This window comes from Papio anubis, chromosome 9 (assembly GCF_008728515.1).
Source record: "Papio anubis isolate 15944 chromosome 9, Panubis1.0, whole genome shotgun sequence".
NCBI lineage: Eukaryota > Metazoa > Chordata > Mammalia > Primates > Cercopithecidae > Papio > Papio anubis.
Window position 1 is genome coordinate 73,648,399 of NC_044984.1, and position 21,573 is coordinate 73,669,971.

At 33.9% G+C, this 21,573-nt stretch overlaps 1 protein-coding gene across 8 annotated transcripts in view; it reads left to right on the top strand.

The window, feature by feature from the left end:
• SYT1 (synaptotagmin 1) overlaps nt 1–21,573 on the top strand; it is a 587,652-nt gene that overhangs the window by 413,665 nt on the left and 152,414 nt on the right. For 5 of the 8 annotated variants that reach the window (XM_017946030.3, XM_017946031.3, XM_017946033.3 and 2 more), the window contains 4 exons: nt 3,927–4,111; nt 10,145–10,267; nt 14,105–14,272; nt 17,425–17,592. In XM_017946030.3, the coding sequence (XP_017801519.2) occupies nt 3,927–4,111; nt 10,145–10,267; nt 14,105–14,272; nt 17,425–17,592 (644 nt within the window). The remainder of the gene's footprint in view (nt 1–3,926; nt 4,112–10,144; nt 10,268–14,104; nt 14,273–17,424; nt 17,593–21,573) is intronic. The other 3 variants (XM_017946032.3, XM_017946037.3, XM_017946038.3) reach the window with 1 other exon arrangement.

Consider the following 21,573-nt stretch of genomic DNA (forward strand, 5'->3'; position numbering starts at 1 on the left):
TTCATCCATTTAACCAAACCCCTAGAGCTACTAAAATAAATAAATAAGGAAAAAAAGATAGCAGAAAACACAGGAATAGCCCACATGAATATTACTAACATATAGTTACCTATATACAGCATATATTACAAATCTCTTGAGGTCTTCTTTGTATCATTTGAATTCCTATTGTTGCTATAATGAATTATTCCAAGTTTACTGGCATAAAAGCAACACACATTTATTATTTTCCCATTCTGGAGGTCAGAAATCTGAAATTGGTTTCACTGAGCTAAAATCAAGGTATCTGCAGGGCCAGTTCTTTCTTGAAGGTGTAGGGGAGAATCCATTTTCCTGCCTTTTCCAGCTTCAACAGGCACCTGCATTCCTTGGCTCATGGTCCCTTTCTTCATCTACAAACCCAGCAACAGAGACTTTTCAAATCTCTCTCTCTCTCGGAATCTTGACAGTTCTGCCTGCCTCTTTCACTTATAAAAAACTCTGGTAATTGCATTGAGTCTACACTCAGATAATTCAGGATAATTTCCCCATCTCAAGATCCTTAATCTAATCACACTTGCAAAGTCCCTCTTACCAGGCAGGGTAACATATTCACAGCTTCCAGAAAATAAGATGTGGACATCTTGGAGGGGCCATTATCATGTCTACCACGAGGTATAAATTAAAACATCAGAAGCAGTTTTAAATTAATTTGCCTTGGACTTAATTATTACGTATCAATTTACCTTCGGGTCAAATAATATATGTGAGATTGATTCATCAACCAGAAAATGAAAATAATATTTTTAACAGAGTTTTTATACTAGTTGATTATTTTCTGCTGAAAGGCCTTTAAGTTGAATGTTAAAATTCTTATTATAAACTTCCACGTAATGATAGTTGGGTAGCAATAACAATAAACTGATAGTTTTCTGCCTGTAGCAGTATTTTGATGAGACTATTTTTTTGACTGAAACTCTTATTTTATATTTAAAAAATCACTGCATTTTATGCTGTTATTTGCTTCACTGAATTTTTTAATTGAACATGTTCTATTAAAGAGACTTTAAACCTAGATACAAATTTTTTTCTCTGTATACATTTTTAACCTAACAACCTAAAGATAAATTTGAATTTCTCAAACTATTCAACCTATAGAGTTTTTCCTCTGTAAAACTGAAGTGATACTGAACAAAACTGCTGCAAAGACTAAATAAGATAATGTATCTATAACTGTAGCCCAATTGCTGGGCCATAACAGGTAGGTAGGTCTTCCATAAACTTCTGGCCTGATCCAAAATATATTCCAGAAGATTTGCTGACCAATACTGAGACAGGTTTCTAGAAATACTGCAGATGAATAATACTGTGGGTGTTGTTTCTTAGTAAACTTGACAAATTTTAAATATTTGGTTACTCTACGCAATGAAATAAAATTTTAACATGAGCATCCCGGTACTCTATTTACTAAAAATGGCTGTTTCTTTACATGATATATGACTAATGAGTCAAGCTATCCCATAGCTATACAAAATGATAACTTTAAGCATTTTTTATTTTATCTATCTAAAGGTGCCAATACATTGTGAAGAAAATTCTGTTAATTATATTTAATATAGCATATTCCAACTTAAAGTTATTCAAACTGAAGGCAAGTCTAAAAGACAGCAGTGCTTTAAGAAATAAAAGCCATAAAATAAAAGTTGTCCAGTGGTTATAAATTCCCTTCAAGTTGCATTATTTCACATTTCTTCTTGTAATCTCATGTTCCTAGCTCTTTAACTCCCTTTGATTAAATAATGTTCCTTTGCTTTCACTGTTTTCTTTTTGTGAACTTGTCAAGTCATCTTTGTCTTGTCTTGTATAATTTAAGAGACTTTTATGTAGCTCTCTGAGTGATTATCACCACACAAGTCCAACTGGGAGAATAATTTACGAGGTTCAAAATGAAGGGTCATTATGAATGCCATCTTTCCTGCAATGGATACGTACACTCTCTTGTTCATGCATGACAGGATTTTAGCTAGATCAAGGGAGATGGATGCTTTTAAATGAAGTATTATGAATGACATCATTGGTTACATAAAATAATTTACTTTTTTAATCTTTACATTGCTTAATAAGTTTAGAAAACTGGAAGAAAACATCTTTGGGTGTGGGTTTATCTGTAACTTTCATATAAGTATTTCTTTGGTAGAAAACACAATTTCAAAAGTTGTAGTTTTATGTCCTTAGGTTAACATCTAGTATCCAGTCATAAGCTGGAATAATATGCATAGTAAGTATTCTGCACAATAATACTAAATGCAGAGGAAAAGCAAAGAGAGTAGATTTTCTCAATTTTGAAGAGAGGTTAATTTTTAAGTGTTTTTACTTTATCAAAGTACTCCTGACTGGTGTTCAGCAATCATTGGTTCTAGTAATGTTTATTTGGCTTTCTCTTATCATTTCAGTGCCCAGTATCGTTTTTTATTACAACAGACAAATAAAATTACTTCTGATTAATCTCAATAGCTGTGATTTGTTTTATGAGTACTTCCCTTTCAACCTAACCGAAATCATAAATGTTTCCACGTCACCTTATTTTTTATAAGCACATGATGTAAGGCATACCAAATAAGAAAATATACCAACTCTAAGCAGAGGGACAACTGTAATAGAAAACTAAATCTTTATTTGAGTATATTTATGTATATATGTTCTATTATTTTAAACAGCCTGTAAACCTAAGCCTCTCCTCTTATCTAAAAATCATCCTTCCTCCTCTCATTCCCTTTGCCTTTTCACTAAACTCCCCTCAGGGTACTCATCTTGCTTTTCACGTATTTGTTTATGTGAGTAGTTTATGTTTTTTCACATGTCCTGAGCTCTTTACCTTACCCACAATGCCTTGACTGTAAAGAAATGATAGCTAACTTTGGTCTGGTGCCGTGGTTCAAGCCTGTAATCCCAGCACTTTGGGAGGCCAAGTCAGGCGGATCACAAGGTCAAGAGATCGAGACCTTCCTGGTCAATATGGTGAAACCCCGTCTCTACTAAAAATATATATATAAATTAGCTGGACATGGTGGCATATGCCTGAAGTTCCAGCTACTCAGAACACTGAGGCAGGGGAATCGCCTGAACCCAGGAGGCAGAGGTTGCAGTGAGCCAAGATCACGCCACTGCACTCCAGCCTGGCAACAGAGCAAGACTCTGTCTCAAAAAAAAAAAAAAAAAAAAAAAAAATCTAAACCTGGGTCAAGAGCCACCAAACGCAGGAGCATCACCCACATCTAGAGAACCTCAGTGCATGCATTTCCCCATGATGGATTTTCAAATCACCAAGTACTTCTTAACCTTCACTATTGTTATGATTTTACATTTGTTGTTCTACATATATGACTAATATCTGTCCCCCACCATACCAGAACATGCTAGTATTTTAGAGCTGAGTAATAGCAGCTGCGATTTATTAAGCTTTTGCCATGTGCCAGGCACTGCATCTTATTATTTAATACTCAGAAAGATCTATGGGGTACCTACCAATTTACTTCCACTTTAGAGATGAGGAAAGTGAGGCAGAGAGAGGTTAGATGACTTGCCCAAGATCGCACAGCTAGTAAATAGTGGAGCCAGGATTTAAACTCAATGGCCGAACTCCAAAGCTTGGCTCTGAATGAGTGAAGAGATGCGTTTCTAGAAATCTAGCTTGGAGAGTCAAGAAAAGTAATAGGAAGGAGATGACATTCGATATATCTGGAAGGGCAAAGTGGGAAAGAAAGGAAACAATACACTTAGTGGAGACAACAACGTGGATAAAGTACTGAGGAATGGTGTACCTGCAGCATAATGGGTGCTCAAAAATGCAAATGAAAAAATGAATATCTTTATAGCCCATGAGTTAAAAGGTTTTACACATCTAAGTGTTGTATGACTAGTGCTCTCTGTGTGTTTCTTTCTTTCAGTGCCACCGTGGGCCTTAATCGCAATAGCCATAGTCGCAGTCCTTTTAGTCCTGACCTGCTGCTTTTGTATCTGTAAGAAATGTTTGTTCAAAAAGAAAAACAAGAAGAAGGGAAAGGAAAAAGGAGGAAAGAATGCCATCAACATGAAAGATGTAAAAGACTTAGGGAAGACAATGAAAGATCAGGTAATGTATTCTTTCCACATTTCTTCTTAGATTATTTTGTTTAAAAACGATAAACAAACGGTTTATTATTTTATGCCATATAATTATAGAAATAAACAACTTCTGGACCCATATTGTTTTTGAGATGCTTTGCAAACTTTTCAGTCATTGTTCAAGATCCCAAAGCATAATGGAGGCATTTGGCAGGATTTTCCAATCTCCTGAGCATATAGAACAGAAAAGGGAATCCATGATCATCAGGTCCATCTTGATGGGTTTGGCATATGAGAATGATGCCTGAATATTTTGATTACATCTGTTTAACCAGTCTTCATTGTGTTCAGAGTTAGAAAAATCAAATAAAAAGTCCTGGGTGTTTTTGCAGTTGGGCAGGGGATCTTTCTAATTTCTACTGTTCATAATTGCTGTTAAATAACTGAGTTTTACAGCTGTTCATCAAACTTGATGGAAGCTGCTTTTCCTACATGTCCATCCAGTTGAAAAATTAGTTCTCAAGAATAATGAGTTATATGGGAGAAGGGAGAGAAATATGAGCCAGTTCTAAAGAACAAGACAGGACAGAATTTTTGCCTTATAAAAAAGTTTTCTTTCTTATTTCTTAAAAGACAAAATTCTCATTTCAATTTAATAAGGACAATTACAGCCATAACACTGGTTATAAAATCCATCTGGCTGGGTTATGTTTCCAAGCCCAAAAAAGCTATTTGGCCTGTTCTTTCTGTTGCTATCTGTTTTTGGCTAAATTAATTGGACAACTTGGTTCAAGATAACGTTTACTATTATTAATAATTTTTAAATGCCCCTTCATTTTTTAAATAATGTTCATATTGAATATCTCTTAAGAATATTTAATTCATATTTTAAAATTAAAATGTATATATACAGATTTTTTATAGAAATAACATTTCAATTATGAGTGTTTTCCATGAAATACAAAAGTTTTATTTATTCCCAAATAGCAAAATACATAGGCAGTTTTATAAATTCCTCTTATACTATTAATTACTATTAATCAAACTCTTAAACTTGAATTTCCTTAAGAACAATTTAATCAAGTGTTACAACAGGCATTTTAAGCACATTTGCGTTGTTTCCTAGTTCATTACACATTCAGGACACTAACTCCCCTTCCCAGCTTGAGTTTTAAACTCTTTTTCCTCAAAGACACTACAGTATCTATTGATAATAATTTCACAAAGACTCATTTTTTACTTCCTGCATTTTTGTTTGGTTTTGGAGCTATGGAATGGATGGAATGCCTGTACTCATACTCAGAGAGTTTGGGACTGAGCCCGGAGTAGCAAGAGTTTGATTTTTCTAGTCACAAAAGCCAATGCATAAACGTCCAACTACAAGTGTCTAATAAAGATTTTTCTCTTCAGTTAAGTAGAAACTAAAATTTCAAATCATGTCTTTATTTCCACACTTTTCATAGCAAGTAGGACTTGATAAAGATTTATTTAAACAACTTATTGGGAGATTAAGTGTGGAAATAACCTCCTAGATGGACATGGACTGAATAATATGTATGTTAATTTTATCAATATTATGAAAACAATAATTTGACAATAGATTACTATCATTTTCATAATTATCATAAAATTTGAATGCGGTTTCACTGTGTTCTAGAATTAATTAAAATTACTGAATAATGTTAAGTGATAACTATAACATTTCTTCCTAGGACAATAAATCTATAATATTTGTGGGATTTGTTCTGTATGATGTAAGATTATAATTTATGGCATAGTGGTGGTGTTTATTACCCCTGTTATGACCTGGATAAATGACCAAGATCTCAAATATAGAGAATTAATGGGGGTTAATTTTTCATTGATGATCTATTTTTGGATGGGGAGAGACAGAGAAAATGATTCAAACAAAGAAATATTAAGAAGTCAGTGATAGTTTATAATGATCTGTTATTGCAAATTATTTAGAATGTCAACCACTCAAAAAGATGTTTTCAGTCATTTTAAGTAGATCACTTTGTCTACATAGGACATTAGCTAGGTCTCAATTTTACTAAGTTATGAGCAATTAAATGCACAGAATAAGATATAATTTGGACAGATGAATATACACTCCAGTGATAAACGTTTATATAACTGTAGCTTATGCTACTTTTTGAAGCAGACAAAAGTAGCTAATCATGGGTTCCATCAGTTTATGAAGAGGAAGGCTGAAAAAGCAAAACAGAATGTGCAGATTTTAAGAGAATGTTTTATCACATGATGATCGCCAGATCACCCAAAAATCAAAACAGCATGAATACAAATTAAAATTATTATTAAATAATTATATTTTCAAAATATCTTCAGCAGAATGTTGAAGTGAACATGGGAAGAAAATAAAGATGGCTTATGCCTCTCTCGTTTAAAAACAAGACAGATGTGAGAGGCATTTTAGATATAATTTCTTAATCTTAAGATATATATATATAGGCTCTAGATACAGGATATAAATGCTCTAGGACAATCAATACATTTTTACCATTTCAATTCATATCAAACTCACAGAAATTCAAATTTCAATATTCATGGCTACATGTCTCTATAGTAAGGTTTTGAAACCAAAGAAGATTTTTTAAATATTCTGCAATGATTACAAAAAGTATAGACATTTATGTTGCATAAAATACATATTTACGTGTTCTTTTGTATGCATTAAAACTAGAGAACACTAACCAGACAGAAGGAAAATATTCACTTGTAAAGCCATAGGTCTGGAAAGGTCATTTCTCCATGGTTTTCACTAATGTGTGTGGATATTTTAATTTTTATTTCTTCCTTCTATGTCCTTATCTGTGTTGTGTCTCATGACTGTTCTGGACTGTCCCTTGCGGTAGGTTTCCTCTGCTACTTAGACATCCCTAGTCAACGCTCAGATACATTTAGTGGCCTGGCACCTGGGGCTCCACAGCTGAGGGTATATCATTCTGACACACATCAAGAGGCTGAACTAAATTGATTTCTTTAAAGATAAGGTGTTCTCATTTTAAACACGCTAACGGATTAAATATAACAGTATTAGAAAGCTCAAGTTTTAAGTTGATGGACACAGAAGGAAATTCAGTCCCTTGCGCTACTTTTCCAGTGTGCCTTATTAAATCCAAATCTGAACAATGTCACTGAGAATGAACAAATGCTCCTTCTGATGGTTGCGAACACAGCACCTGTTGAATGTCAAAGCAAACCATAAGCATGTGCACTTCATCTTTGAAATTTAAAATAAGGTCTGATATTCCCAACCCAGCTTTTTCTACTGCAATTTATCAAACCTCAGAACTGCTAGGTTTACAAGCTTTTTCTTCCCAATTTTGTTCCATGGAGGGGAAAATAGTGCTCTTGAGATATTATAATAGCTACTGATTTAATAGGTCTGATTTTAATGTGATGGTACAGAAAATGTCTTGCTTAAGCTCAGCCTTTGGGACAGGAATAGACTTAATCACTTCAGTGATGAACAGTGGCACTGAGAAATTATCAAAAATTTAGCCCTATTTCATGCAGAATAATTGCAGAGATGGTCCTGCCTTCTATTCAGGTAAAAGCCACTTAGGGAGAAGGAGATTTAATATATCAGCTATTTCAAATTGCATTGGGCTGAAACATGATACATAAATTCAGTTCTGAAAGAGACTTTTGAAAAGGTATTTTAATCGATGAATTTTTTATTATAATAATAGACTGACATGCAGATTTATCAAACAGAAATAGATGTTAAATAGTTTGCTATTATTTTTACAAAACCAAAAATCTCATAGGGAGGCAAATTACCTAAGCTGCAATTTCCTGAGCACATCTACGACAGTGTTAAAGACTTATACACAGCTAGGGTTTTGAAAGGGCAAAGGGATTCCACTGCCTAAAGTTCTCTAACTAAACTCAGCAGTCTTTTTTTTTTTTTTTTTTTTGTCACTTTACTATCACATGTTACCTTTAGTGACCAAGCCTCTTGTTCACAAGTTAAACAATTAATATAAATTTTAAAATATTTTCATGTTGTTTCCTGTCTTTAGCCCTATTAGTAATTCAACATTTTAACATTCAAAGAAGCACCCAAGCATAGATTAAACTTTCCAAATTAAGTAGTTTGTAGCTAACCAAATTTGATAATGTTTCTACACAGATGTATATCATGACGGCAATTTTCAATTTTCAAAACTCACTGTCGGTTCCTAAGAAATTTCCAGCAAAAAAGCAGAGGCATCTCTGACAACAGCTCAATTCTGTTTATATGACCTTCCCACCTGAATGAGTTCTATTAACCTGTGATACAGCCGAGTCTCAGTTTTTTAGAATCAAATTGGAGTTAACTGGGTGAAGCCAAATTAGAAAATCTTATACATTCAAGGACTGACGGTGCCATTTTGAAGCATCACTGAAGGTCCCTGAGTAAGAGGGTGGATTGAACAGAGAATCTCCTTCCTGAGAATGCTGAACACAGCAAAGAAAAAAGACCATGTAGTCTTGGATGCGGGGGTAGCAGACAGGAGGAACTGCGGTCTGATGACTGATGCCTGTCTACAACCTGGTTATAATTCTTGCATTTGAGTTCTATGAGAATTCTTAGATTCAATTTGAGAGCTAACAAGAGTTAAGATTCCTTTACTTTGTCAGAGATATAAAACAATCTACCACTGGTATGTCCATTTTTATTTCTGTGAGATTCTACAGTAATACACGCATGCATACACATATACAAAGATAGCAATAAAAATGCTATAACCTAAAACTAGGAGACAATAATTGTTGTATATAACATAACAACAAAGTTGAAATCATTAAAATACAAAGAGCCTTTGCAAATCAATAAGAAAAAGGCAAACGATACATAGACAAATTAGCAAAGGCTATGTACAGGCAGTCCCCAGAAGAAAAAATACAAATGGTTCATACAGTTTTTAATCTTTTCAACCTCACACATAGTCAGGAAAATGTAATTTTGTATTATTTTAAGTTTTGAGTAATGACTGTGTATAGATTTCTAATTAATTGTTCTAATTACTTAAAGCAATAAGAATTGCACATCCCTAGAAACAAAACTAATGTACTTACAAGCTTTATAAATGTTGATATTTTTAGCAAAATGTTTGCATGTTGGAAAAACATATTATATTTTTAGATTTTTTAAAAAGAAGAGCATTTGAATGAAAATTATGAGATAATGAGCTTTCTAATATTTCCATTTATAGCACACTTAAGTTTTAGGTTATAAAGAGTATTCAATTGGTCAGACTGAGTTTTGAGAGTTCAATACAATTGCTTTTGCTCTTAAATACAAAATGAATTCTTATACCAATTTGTGTTTGACAGAATTGCAAACCTAACTCTTTTTATCTTTTGATATCAAATAGACTCTTAAATCAATTTAATTCAGCCTAGCTTTTGGTGGAGCTGTTATGAAAATAAAGTGGTAAACTGAAACTGGAAGTGGGGTGAACTTTTCTCTAAACATGGATTTGCTGGTGGCATGTTTTTTTCCTCTTTTTCATACCATAATAAATGTAGATGTGAAACACAGGGAATTTAAATTTTCTGAGGATCATTACTGAAGTATCTTTTTCATAGGAAACAAGGCAACAAAAGGCCATGCATTTGATATTAATTATTCCACTGCATGTAGCGATACTTTATATGATGCTGAGCATCTCTTTAAACTACATGAATGTGAAACCTGGCCTGGTTAGTAGCATGTTTATCTTTCCTCTGAAAGCAGCAGTTTTATCAGAGCCAAATACAACACCAAGTTGATACTTTCTTTGCAACAATGTTACATTTTTTGCTTGCAATATTCTGAGGGGCTTCTTCCATCGCTTTCATTTTGCTTGCTGATTGGGGAAAAAAATTCCGTGCACAAAAGGAATTTAAAAAAATATGTAAGCAGCAAATGTGAATGTGTGTCAAACAGATTTCCAGCATCTTAGTGCTTGCTTCGAACAGCTTGGAAGTGTAACTACAGGCCCAGTTCAATTTAAGTTTTAATGAAAATTCACTGAAATTCACATGTGATCCATTTCTCTATACATAGGCCCTCAAGGATGATGATGCTGAAACTGGATTGACTGATGGAGAAGAAAAAGAAGAACCCAAAGAAGAGGAGAAACTGGGAAAACTTCAATATTCACTGGATTATGATTTCCAAAATAACCAGGTCTGAAGTGGAGAAATGTCTTCAAATTCCATTATGTTTTCTGAAATTACCAAGTAGAAATTGCAGCAAGATACTTCTTAAAATATTTTGTTTGCTGCGAGGAGAAAATGCAATTATCAACGCTATGGATGAAATAATTTCTAAGAACAGGCAGTCCCCTACTTGCTAATTTAACTTCTGGTAATTAGAATTCACAGTATTCAACCGATTACATCTACTTGTGGCACTTTCAGCAGGCAGACAGAATACAAATTAACTTGAAGCAGTCGGTCTGCTTCTGAGAGGTTCTAGCCACAGTCTCACCTTCTCAGCTCCCTCAGCCCGAGCTGCAGCAACCTCCCTTGGACTCTACAGATTTAGAACTAGACAGGGCTAGGGGCCTTTGAGTTCGGCCACTATTCTAGCCAAAGTTTTGAAAAACGATAGAATGATTTGATAAGGGATCAAAGATGAAAAATTGACTCTGGTCCTTTCAATTTAAAAGCAGGATTGCCTTATATGGTACTAGGTGAAACTCCTAGTGCTAATGAGATAGCAATTCTAAAAGAGTGAGAAGACCAGAGACTTACTTCTAGTGCCTAGGAATATTGCCCAAAAAGTGACAAGGAATTAAGAAGGTAACAAAACAGGCATTTTTGCTTCAATTTCTCGTAAAGTCATGAAATGCCACCTAGATGAATAATAGTGGCTACCTTTTATTGACTGCCTGTCAATAAAATAGAGATTGATGAAAGATAACTGTTAAAAGTCACTTTACATTCGAAGACATTCCAGGATCCACAACATTGATGAAAATGTTCCTTACCTTCTGAATTGTTACAGAAATGTGAAAGCTGGATAAGAATTAGGGGAATAGGCTAAATTAGAGATCAGGTTTTTAAAAATCTGTAAGACAGACTGGGCGCGGTGGCTCACACCTATAATCCCAGCACTTTGGGAGGCTGAGGTGGGCAGATCACGAGGTCAGGAGATCAAGACCATCCTGGCTAACACGGTGAAACCCCGTCCCTACTAAAAATACAAAAAATTAGCTGGGCGTGGTGGCGGGGGCCTGTAGTCCCAGCTACTCCGGAGGCTGAGGCAGGAGAATGGCGTGGACCCGGGAGGCGGAGCTTGCAGTAAGCTAAGATCGCACCACTGCAGTCCAGCCTGGGGGACAGAGCGAGACTCCGTCTCAAAAAAAATTTAATTTAATGTAATTTAATTTAAAAATGTGTAAGACATAGCCGTTCTCCAAGTTGGAAAGTTTTAAACCTCTCCAGTTCATTTTGCTTCACTTACCTTTTTGGGTAAAGGAGAACTGATGAATGTAAAATAAATACAGTTACTAGTAATGCAGCATGTGTTAATGATTTCCAGTTTGATGAGGAATGAACAATAAATAAATAAAACACCAATGCTCATCTTTGATGACTAACATCCAAAGTCAGTAGTGCTGTGAGAGCTCTAAGCAGTTGCAGAAATTCTGTGTTTTATTTAGGAATTGACAGTTCAAATAATGTCTTCAGTTTCTGAAGTTTCCAGAGGGTTCCTCATGAAGAATGTGTAAATATGCTGTCATAGTAAAAATAATTTTTTGATCAGCTTCATTATAGCCCTGGCTAGTTATTACATAATATGTTCTAGAAAACTACATTATTGGTTTACAGGTTCAGGTTTATAAGTCTACCATTTTTACTTAATTACATATGACGTTTGTGATCATTTCTATCACTTCTAAAATTTGAGCGTCAGGTTAGGAGCAAAACCTCTTATTGATATATTCTAGGAAAGATCAAGGACAACTTACGTTGGTCTTAATGTATAACATATTTTCCAAAAAATTAATCCGACTTTCTATATGCATCCAATACTTTTCTCATCATTTATTGACCATTCATATTTTCCAGTGGAAATCTAGTGGTGTCTCATCCTGGTTAGTCATAATTTTGAAGCTTTTAAGTTAGCTTTAATTATTAATACTGTAAGTATCATTTTATAAAGTAGCATTTTTAAGAAAATAATAACACTGAAAATATTTTTACTAAAATATAGTAAGAGTACATTTACTGTTCCCTTTCCAGCAAACATCAAATCTAAAAAGTTATTTCATTCTGAGAAACTGATGAATTTTTAAAATATTACGCATTGATTTTTTTCCCAAATTCTCATTTGATTTCCTAAGAGGCAGGAAGATAAAGTCTGAAAAACTTCATAAAGTTTGGATCAAATATGTATGTTTGCTTACCAAAACTAAAAGATAACCCTAACATATTTTAATTAAGATACTTTCATGGTAGAGAGAAATGTGATATTTATCTCTTAGGCAGAAGTCAGAACAAGGTTGGAAAAAGTAACCTCATTCTTTATTAACAAAATATCCGAAACTCTAAATCATAAATCATCTAGCTTCTAAAGAGTTGAAGCCATCTCTCTCGTGTTATTTTCTGCTCAAAAGAAAATTGGTTATAAAAAGTGAGGATGAGGAAATAGAATCTTACTTATTCGCATTGCTGCGTAAAGGTAAATACCAAATACAAATTTAGCAAACAGACAGACAGACTGTTTGCTTTACTAATCATGTCTTTATAATCTGATGCCTATTTTAGCTATTTTTTGACCATCTGTCTGTGTTTTGTGTACCTACAATCTAGCATTCTTATTGCCACTGTCATATCATGATTCCACAAAAAAGATATTGAAGCCTTAAAATGGAAACAACATAATCATTCAGGTTATTGGTCCATGTTAAAAATTGAGCCACCTAGCCAAAATGCACTTAAGTACATGGTGAGTCACAATTAAAATGGCTATGCTTTTTTTTTAAGGAGGTGAATTGCTGTTTTACTCTACCAGTTAAAAAGGCATGAACTCAAATTCTCAGACTGTGATGTAAAAACCTGTGGTGTTACTGCATTTACCAAATAGCATACACCTTGAATAACAATAAGAGTCTACTTTGTTTCCTGTATGGATCTGAATCAGTCTGTTGATGCAAAATCTCTAATGACAGAGTATCTATGATGGTGTACACACACCTCCTTTTTCTTTGCAAAAATATTAACAATGCCATAATACTTTAATATTCATAATGAGGCTTAAGAACGCATCAGTAAGAAAACAGACTTAAAGAAATGTAGATAGTTCTGTGGTGCTTGGAAAAAATAAAAAACATAGTTACTTAACATTAGAAAACCTCACCTCCAATCTCCCTTCCTCCCTATGAAGCTGAAATTACATTTCTTTGACTCCATGTCCTATATTTAAACACAGAATCTCACAGATAATAATCATTCTACTGTAAGTTAAAATAAATGTAGCCAGCGCCCAAGTGAAGGTCAAATATAATAGAAACTAGAAGATCTTATTTTTTATCTCAAAATGCTACCCAATTTCTAAGAAATTTCTACTCAGCTGATCTGAGGCTTTGATAAAGAATAAAAGCTTCCCACTTTATAATTACAAACTTGCGATTGCTTAACAATGTATTTTCACTTACAAATCATGCTCTGGAAAGAAAAACAATGCACAAGGGTTTTTAGCACCTGGAAAGTTATTTGATTACAGCTCTTTTGCAAAAATGAACTCCATATTTAACTGCAACCAGCAACCTTTTAAAAAGCCTCCTTTGTGCTTAAAACCAGGCTTCCCAGAGCCTGCATCTGTCATAATTGGGTTTCCGAAGTCTACATAGCTCACTTCATTTGCCTTCTGTATTCAGATTCATAAGAGAATAAGAGTTTATTAAAACGAAATAGGAAGAGGGAGAAATTCCAATATGCAGCATTGTGAACAAATCGATCTTTTCCAAAACGTCCACTAATATTTATGTTTGCTGTATCCTCTCATTTATTTCAGCTGCTGGTAGGGATCATTCAGGCTGCCGAACTGCCTGCCTTGGACATGGGGGGCACATCTGATCCTTATGTGAAAGTGTTTCTGCTACCTGATAAGAAGAAGAAATTTGAGACAAAAGTCCACCGAAAAACCCTTAATCCTGTCTTCAATGAGCAATTTACTTTCAAGGTATTTTTTAATATTTATTTATAACCTTTCCTTTGTTGTTTTAGTTAAAAGACTGATCTCATCCTGTCACATACATAGACACGCACATGAATGCTTGTTCACGGACTCACAATAATTCCAGTAAGAACATGCAAAATTCGTATCTTCACTACAGTTAAGATTCAATATTGCCTTTCAGTGTGCTCAGAGTACGATTCAGTTCAGTCATTTCGGAATGGAATTGACTAGAACATGACTAGGATGTCATAGTCACATCTAAAAAGTGAGATCCCTACCTAACATAAAGCCAAAAGAATGAAATCATTATTTTTCTAAATTTCAAAGTTCGTGAAAATAGGTACATCTGTTGCAATCCCAGGATTAAGTAAGCTATGTCCCAATGCTTAAATGGTACAAATAGACATGACTCTTGTAACAAAATTCTGTGTGTAGAAGGGCAGTTTGAGCACGTTAAAGTCATTCTTCTTAACTAATCAATAAAAGGAATATGAACACACTGTTTTTTTGCATTTCTAGCCTTTTTCCTTTACTCTAGGTTCTGCCCTGATGTTCTTCATCTTGTTGAGGCACCTCAGTTGACAAACAATAACAGAGATTCCAGCCATATAACATCTCATCAGGAAAACATGCCCTGCAGGTCTCCAGGATCTTTGTGGATCTTGGCTTGAAATCGTTCATAAAAACAATTCTTTTGGTGGATATCTTTAACATGCGAAAAAAAACTTTCTAATGCATTACTCAGAACAATATGTTTGTGAAAAATGAAATGTCTGTGCATATGCCAGCAGGCTAATTCAAAATCACCGCGTCCATCAGCCAGGCTTAGCATGTGCCTTGTGTTAGCAAACATTCTGGGATGAAATAAATTGAAAATGAGGGCATGAGTCATTTTCTCAAACCTTGTTTTCAAGTATGTAAAGGGGAAGTGTCTTTCTATTCACTCTAAAATTTCTGAGTTTTCAAGACAAAGGTCCCTCATGGATTGTCAGTAATCTTATTTAAAATCTGGTTTTTCTGTACCTAGACAGTGAATTTAAAGTAGCAATAAAGACATTCTGGAAATACTCAGCTCATGAAGAGTATTTGCTCATGAAGCTTAATCACTATAGTCAACATACCACAAAACATAAAGTGGAAATAAAATTTTAAAAATATTGTAATAGTAATCACAGTTGTTTTATTCATCTATTTATTAACCTTAACTTAGGTCAGCAGTTTCTGACCAAAACTTAGTGAGGAAATTCTTAAATTATATCAGCTAATGTATTGGGGCTTTGTTTTATATTGCATTACCTACATTATTATTTCTTTTTAAAAAATGCTAATAATTTTATTAGTAATTTCTATAAAACCAAGTATAATTATTGAAATTTTTGAATTCTCTATACATTTTTATCAAGTTTCATTTTATTTCAGACAGGTTGATCAAACTGTAGATAATCCACAGTATAATATATTCTGCTATATTTAAAAATACTTCAATTTTTCTAGAGAGCTGGTTAGACATTGTAGATTACTCATCTTGAAATGCCAAGAGGCAATATGATATAGGAATGGAAGTATAAAAGACTTTAAAGAGGGCTGGCTTTACAATGGATTTAAACACTGAACAGGAACTCAACATGCCTGAAACTAAATTCTTCTTCTTTTCCTCCAAACAGTTATCTGAAGGAGCTAGTAATCATTCAAACAATAAATATTTTCAAGGGCTTCTTCTGTGCTAGGTGTTTTACATATATTCTTTCATCCCCAAAACAGCCCCATGAAGCAGCCATTATTACAGTATTATCACAATTTAATAGATGAATAAACTGATGTTTAATCATGTGCCCCAGGCCCTTTAGTTGGAAAGTCCAAATCTGGTACAAGGTCTGTCTGACCCCAAGCCCAGATTTTTGACTGTTGGCTCTTTGAGTACAATCATTAGAAAGTCTAGAGAGATTTTAGATATACAATAAAATTTTCAAGGGTTTAATCCCTACTCTAAAATATTTTGTTTCTTTCTTTGAGAGTCAGCCCTTTGGAAGGGTTTGTTTTCCATTCCTTCTAAAATGGAAAAAGTATGATGCTTACTTTTTAATCATAACATCTTAATAAAATAATCCAATTCCAAACAGATGATACATAAATGACAGAAAAGAAAAACTCTTTGGAAAACTAAAATTTCTTGTATGTAGATGGCCTAATATTCTTCCCTTTCTTCCCTCCTTAATATACAGAGTTAATTGAGAAATGTTTGCTGAAGCATAAGACAACCATTTACACTGATAAAATAATAGGAAGTGTATGAAAATTGATCAAACCTTTAAGACAAGTCTAAACAATTTCTTAATTAGGTATTTCTACCCAGTTACTGAAGTGTAGCTTACTTGGATTGCACTGCTTTCACTGAATATTAAAAATGTCACTAATAAACATCCCAACCCATAGCATCTGTCCCAGATATATTTGAACAGCTGGAGAATTCATCAGTTCTTGGCCTTTTGCCACCACTCATCCTAAAACATGTCATACCCAAGAATGAACTTCAAAACCCATATTATAATGCACCTCTGATATTCAAAACATCAATTTCCTAGTCAGTTCTTGTCAATCAACAAATTATTTTAAGGAGTATGTGAGGCACTTGTGAATATCATTTCAATCCTTTCAGACTCCTTGCATAGTCTTTAATAAATCATTGCTCCATTGAACTGTGGCATTTAAATGCCTTGAAAGAGTTAATGGAACATTTGAAAAAAGTTATTTGCCCCTCAGTAAGTTACACCCTGACAATATAACTTATAACAACAATAACAACACAATATTCCACAAGAAAAACTTATTTATAGTCAGATGCAATTGGCTTGTTTATTCTTTTATTAATCTTAAGGATTCATAGCATGACTAATAGCAGGATCCATTATTAATAATGCTAACAGCTTCTAGAACTTTGAGATAAAGCAATAAATCACTAAAAATTCCCATTTTCTCTCAAGTAATTTTAGCCTCAAGCAGTTTGTCAAAAGTCTCAATTTAAAAAATAACCAAAAACAAAATTATATCCCTGTTCTGTTTATGCAACATAAATATTAAATTAAGCACCATGAACAAGTAACATGTTTTAAGCATTTTTGTGACTGGATATTTTATCCTCATCGCTTTTTATTTAGGTGCCATACTCGGAATTGGGTGGCAAAACCCTGGTGATGGCTGTATATGATTTTGATCGTTTCTCTAAGCATGACATCATTGGAGAATTTAAAGTCCCTATGAACACAGTGGATTTTGGCCATGTAACTGAGGAATGGCGTGACCTGCAAAGTGCTGAGAAGGAAGAGGTAAGGCAATTATTAGCATTTCTAACATCACAAGCTGTACTCGCCAGTTGCTGCTCATATAATAACTTACTGAGAAATACTCTTTACAAAGGGGGGTGTAGGCCTCTAGCTGTTGAGAGCTGGTAAAATAGGGCCAAGGGCATTGCACCACTTTGTTAAAAAGTGTACAGGTCTTCTGGGTGTTATTTGAAAGGAGAGAGAGAAATTTGTATACTGGATCTAGAAACAGCAACCCTGGACACAAACAAACGCACATGCACATAGGAACTCTTTCTAAAAGCTACAAAAGGCCACACACACTCATAAACTACTGCTTTAAAAGGACAATGAAAAATTATTTTATTTCTCATATTTTTCCACAATCATTTTGTGTTTTCTGCATAGGTTACGTAGCTATTACACAGAAATAAAATGGTACTTTTTCCTTGATTGTTTCTTCATATCACAGACAGTTCATTGTTTCTCCTAAAGAGATGAGAGCATAACTGGTGAAACATCAAATATAATTCACAAAGCCTGATATTAAATCCATTTTTTAAATGACTCACATTTTATGCTAGTCCTCACATTGTTTATCCCCAGTTTTAATAGTTTAGCCCAGTATTTTTCCATGACTTAAAAAGGGAAGTTCAATATGTTTAGTGCATTTAAGCTTCATAATAATCAATTGTATCTGATTATGCAATGCCTGCCTGGCACCAGCATTTTTCTCTGCAAACATTTCAGTGGACCAATACTAGAAAAGCAAGGAACCCGTAGCTTCTCCAAATTCCTAAAACAACTCCTTTCCCAGTCACTCTTTAGTTCCTGACATACAGCTGTAATTACCCAAAGGATGGCTGACCGCTCAGTCATTTAGGATCTCCAGGTCCCTAGGATTCCCTGGCCTCTTGGGGTCCGCAGGGAGATCACGGAGAGAGTCAGACCTTCAGAGAAACTCAGTTAAGTCCATCACCTGGGAATCCTCTCAGCCTAAGGTCTGCTGTGACCAATCTGAAGCTATGAACTTTATACCCCCTATATGATGAAATGAGGTTTTAGAATAGACCTATTAATTCCCATGATGAAACTGAAGTTTTCACTCTAAAATTGCTATTTGATATTTGATTTTACAAAATGAGTCAAAAATACTTAAGTTAGGCTTTGCTTTTTTTGGGGAAAAAAAAAAGTATATATACTTATACTTTCCCAAAAGAAAGCAGAGCTTTAAGTATTTTTGTATATAATATTCATGTGTATACATATTTTATTTATATATATATATATATATGCCATCTCAATATCTAAGAATGTTGACTAACCTTTCTTAGACATTGAGACAGGTTTAGCCCTACTGTGGATATTCAAGAATACCCAAGAAAAATACTGAGTTTTAAAATCATATGATTTTATGGATAGTTCTTTCCTATAAGTGAACTAATAGTAATGTTACAGACATCTTAATGAAAAAAATTCAATCATTCAATTACAGTGTTCATAATTATTTAACAAAGTAGTGAGATACTTCATTGAATATTTTATTGAAGTGTTTGACTTTGTGTAAATTGTTTGGGGGGAAAAGTAGGACCATAACAAATGTTTATTAACTGATTGGTTTTCATTAGTTGGCTAGTGTTTGGTTGGCTTGTTTGTTAAATATGAGAACATGAACCACTGGTACTTCACAATGCCCACCTGTGCAGCGTGCATGGCTCACACTTGTTACCTTCACCTGGATAATTATCGGGTGGTAATGACATCCAAGATCACACCCAGTGGGTTTCTGAAAAATTGTGATTTTTTTTTTTTTTTTTTTCTGAATTAAGGGAACGTAGACCATTGAGCAAGTTTCTTCTTTCATAAATCTTTTGAGAACGAGCAGAAATTGAAACTTAACACCAAGTTGACAGGTTTCGCTCTAGAATCTAGGGGGTTAGGTACACTGCCCATTCAGAATTTTAACCTAGAAAGTGGCCTAACATGATTTGCCCCTTATCTTACTTACCGATGAAATAGAATAGAATGTGAAGTATCTAGCATAGAGTCTGGCATATGGTAAATGTTCACTAAGTGAGAGCTCTCTCGTACCTTTTTCTTGGTTAATTTTGTGTGTTCTCTTTCCCCATTTTGTGTGTTCATCTCCTCATTTGTTGTGTCCCTCTATTTTTATCTACTTCTCCATCCTTTTTCTCACCACTGCGCTTACTGAGTATCTGTAAGAGTTATTAATGGGAAATATTAATTTTATCATTACACTTGTAAAACTCTAGAGACTTTCCTCTTTGATTTCTACTCAGAAATAGAAATTTTTGGTTTTCAGTTGGACTATTTCTCTTTATCAAGATATAGGTTATAAAAAACTGTATAAGACAGATGTCTAGCTTACAAAGTATCTCTAGATGACTAGACCCAGTTAGAAGCTTTTTCATAATAAAGGAAGTAAGATTCCAATTACATTTTATATATGAAGAATTATATATTCTCAATGATATGTGCTCTAACTTTGCATGCCACTGTCCATTAATTGCAGAAAATTATAATTGTGTGAATAAATTGAAGTCTTAGATTGACCTTAGTTTTTTGATTTTAAAGAAATTGTTTTTCCACTTTACATGAGCAATTTTGTTCATGATTTTAGTTTTGCTTTCATCTAACAGTGTTAAGCGTTATTTTTAATGTCATAATGAGATGAAAGATATCAAAGAAAGTGAGAAAAAGGAATTCAAGGAACAGCTTTGGAATCTAGAAACAGTACTGCTAATCAGAGTAAGCTGTTCTGCCAGAGACTTGGATTTAAACAGGTTAAATCAGACCCACTGACAGCCAACTCTGTGATGTTAATTAAATGCAGTCAGGTTTTGTTGCCAGAAAGTTGACAACTATAAGTCATAAGATGATGAAGTAATTGTGTAGCTTAAAGGATTATGTCCTATTTTTTGTGACCAAATAATGTGTAAGCAATTTAGAAAGAAATGGGAATGAACATGGATAGTGTAAGAGCTCATTTGGAAGTGATTAGACCCATGTTTAAAATGAAGTAATGTGGAAGAGATAAGCTGTACCAGGAAGAGCAACAACAAAAGCACATGGTTTCCACTATTTGATTCTGTCCCCAGGTGGAAATATTACTGGTGAGGTTTCCATTTGGCTTGATCGTGTTCTGCAAATTTACACAATCAAAGCCACCTCACTGGTTCCATTCACTTGCCAGTTTGTTTTTTTAACGATGCATGGTTGACTACTTTCTTCCTCCACTTCCCCACCTTCTAACAGATGAAGGTGGAATTTGACCTTGGAGACAGGTCAACCTTTCTCTTATTTTTGTTTCTTTAAAACAGAAATATGTATCCTCTGAGTTCCTAGAGATGGTTATATATAAAACTGTTGTTTCTTAATTTTTTTCTTTCTCAGTATATGGCTTCAAAATCATCTTTGGTAATCAGTATACAATTCTTCAATGTGCAAAAGGCTACCAATATGTATAGTCCCAAGCTGTCTAAGTTGAATCTTTGAGATTTTCTTCTTTTTAATCTTTCAAAAAATAAGTATTTATGGTATACGCAAGTCAAACCTGAAACCAATCTTTATCCTTTTAGAATAATCTATTTAAAATTTTGACTTAATTATTTCAAACATTACAATCAACAGCTATGACTCCATTTTTCCCTTCTTATAAATTTCACTTATGTCCAATTTTAAAGTTGTCTCAGTTCTGTACCCCACGATCAGATAGATCATCAAACTATTTAAACCTTTTTTATTTTAACATTTCATTCCATTTTTAAAATTTATTTTTATCTCCATGCCTTCTACTATATAGAGAGATATTTGTTATCTCTAAAAACAGCATAAGGAATAGATAGCAACAGAAAAAAAAAAACTAAGCCTTTTTTTAACATTCCACCCTGACATGCTGCAAGCCCTCATGACTTGAGCAGTTACTGTTTTATTGTTTTGTTTCCATTAGAGAATAAGTCTATCACCTCTGCTTTGTGTAAAATT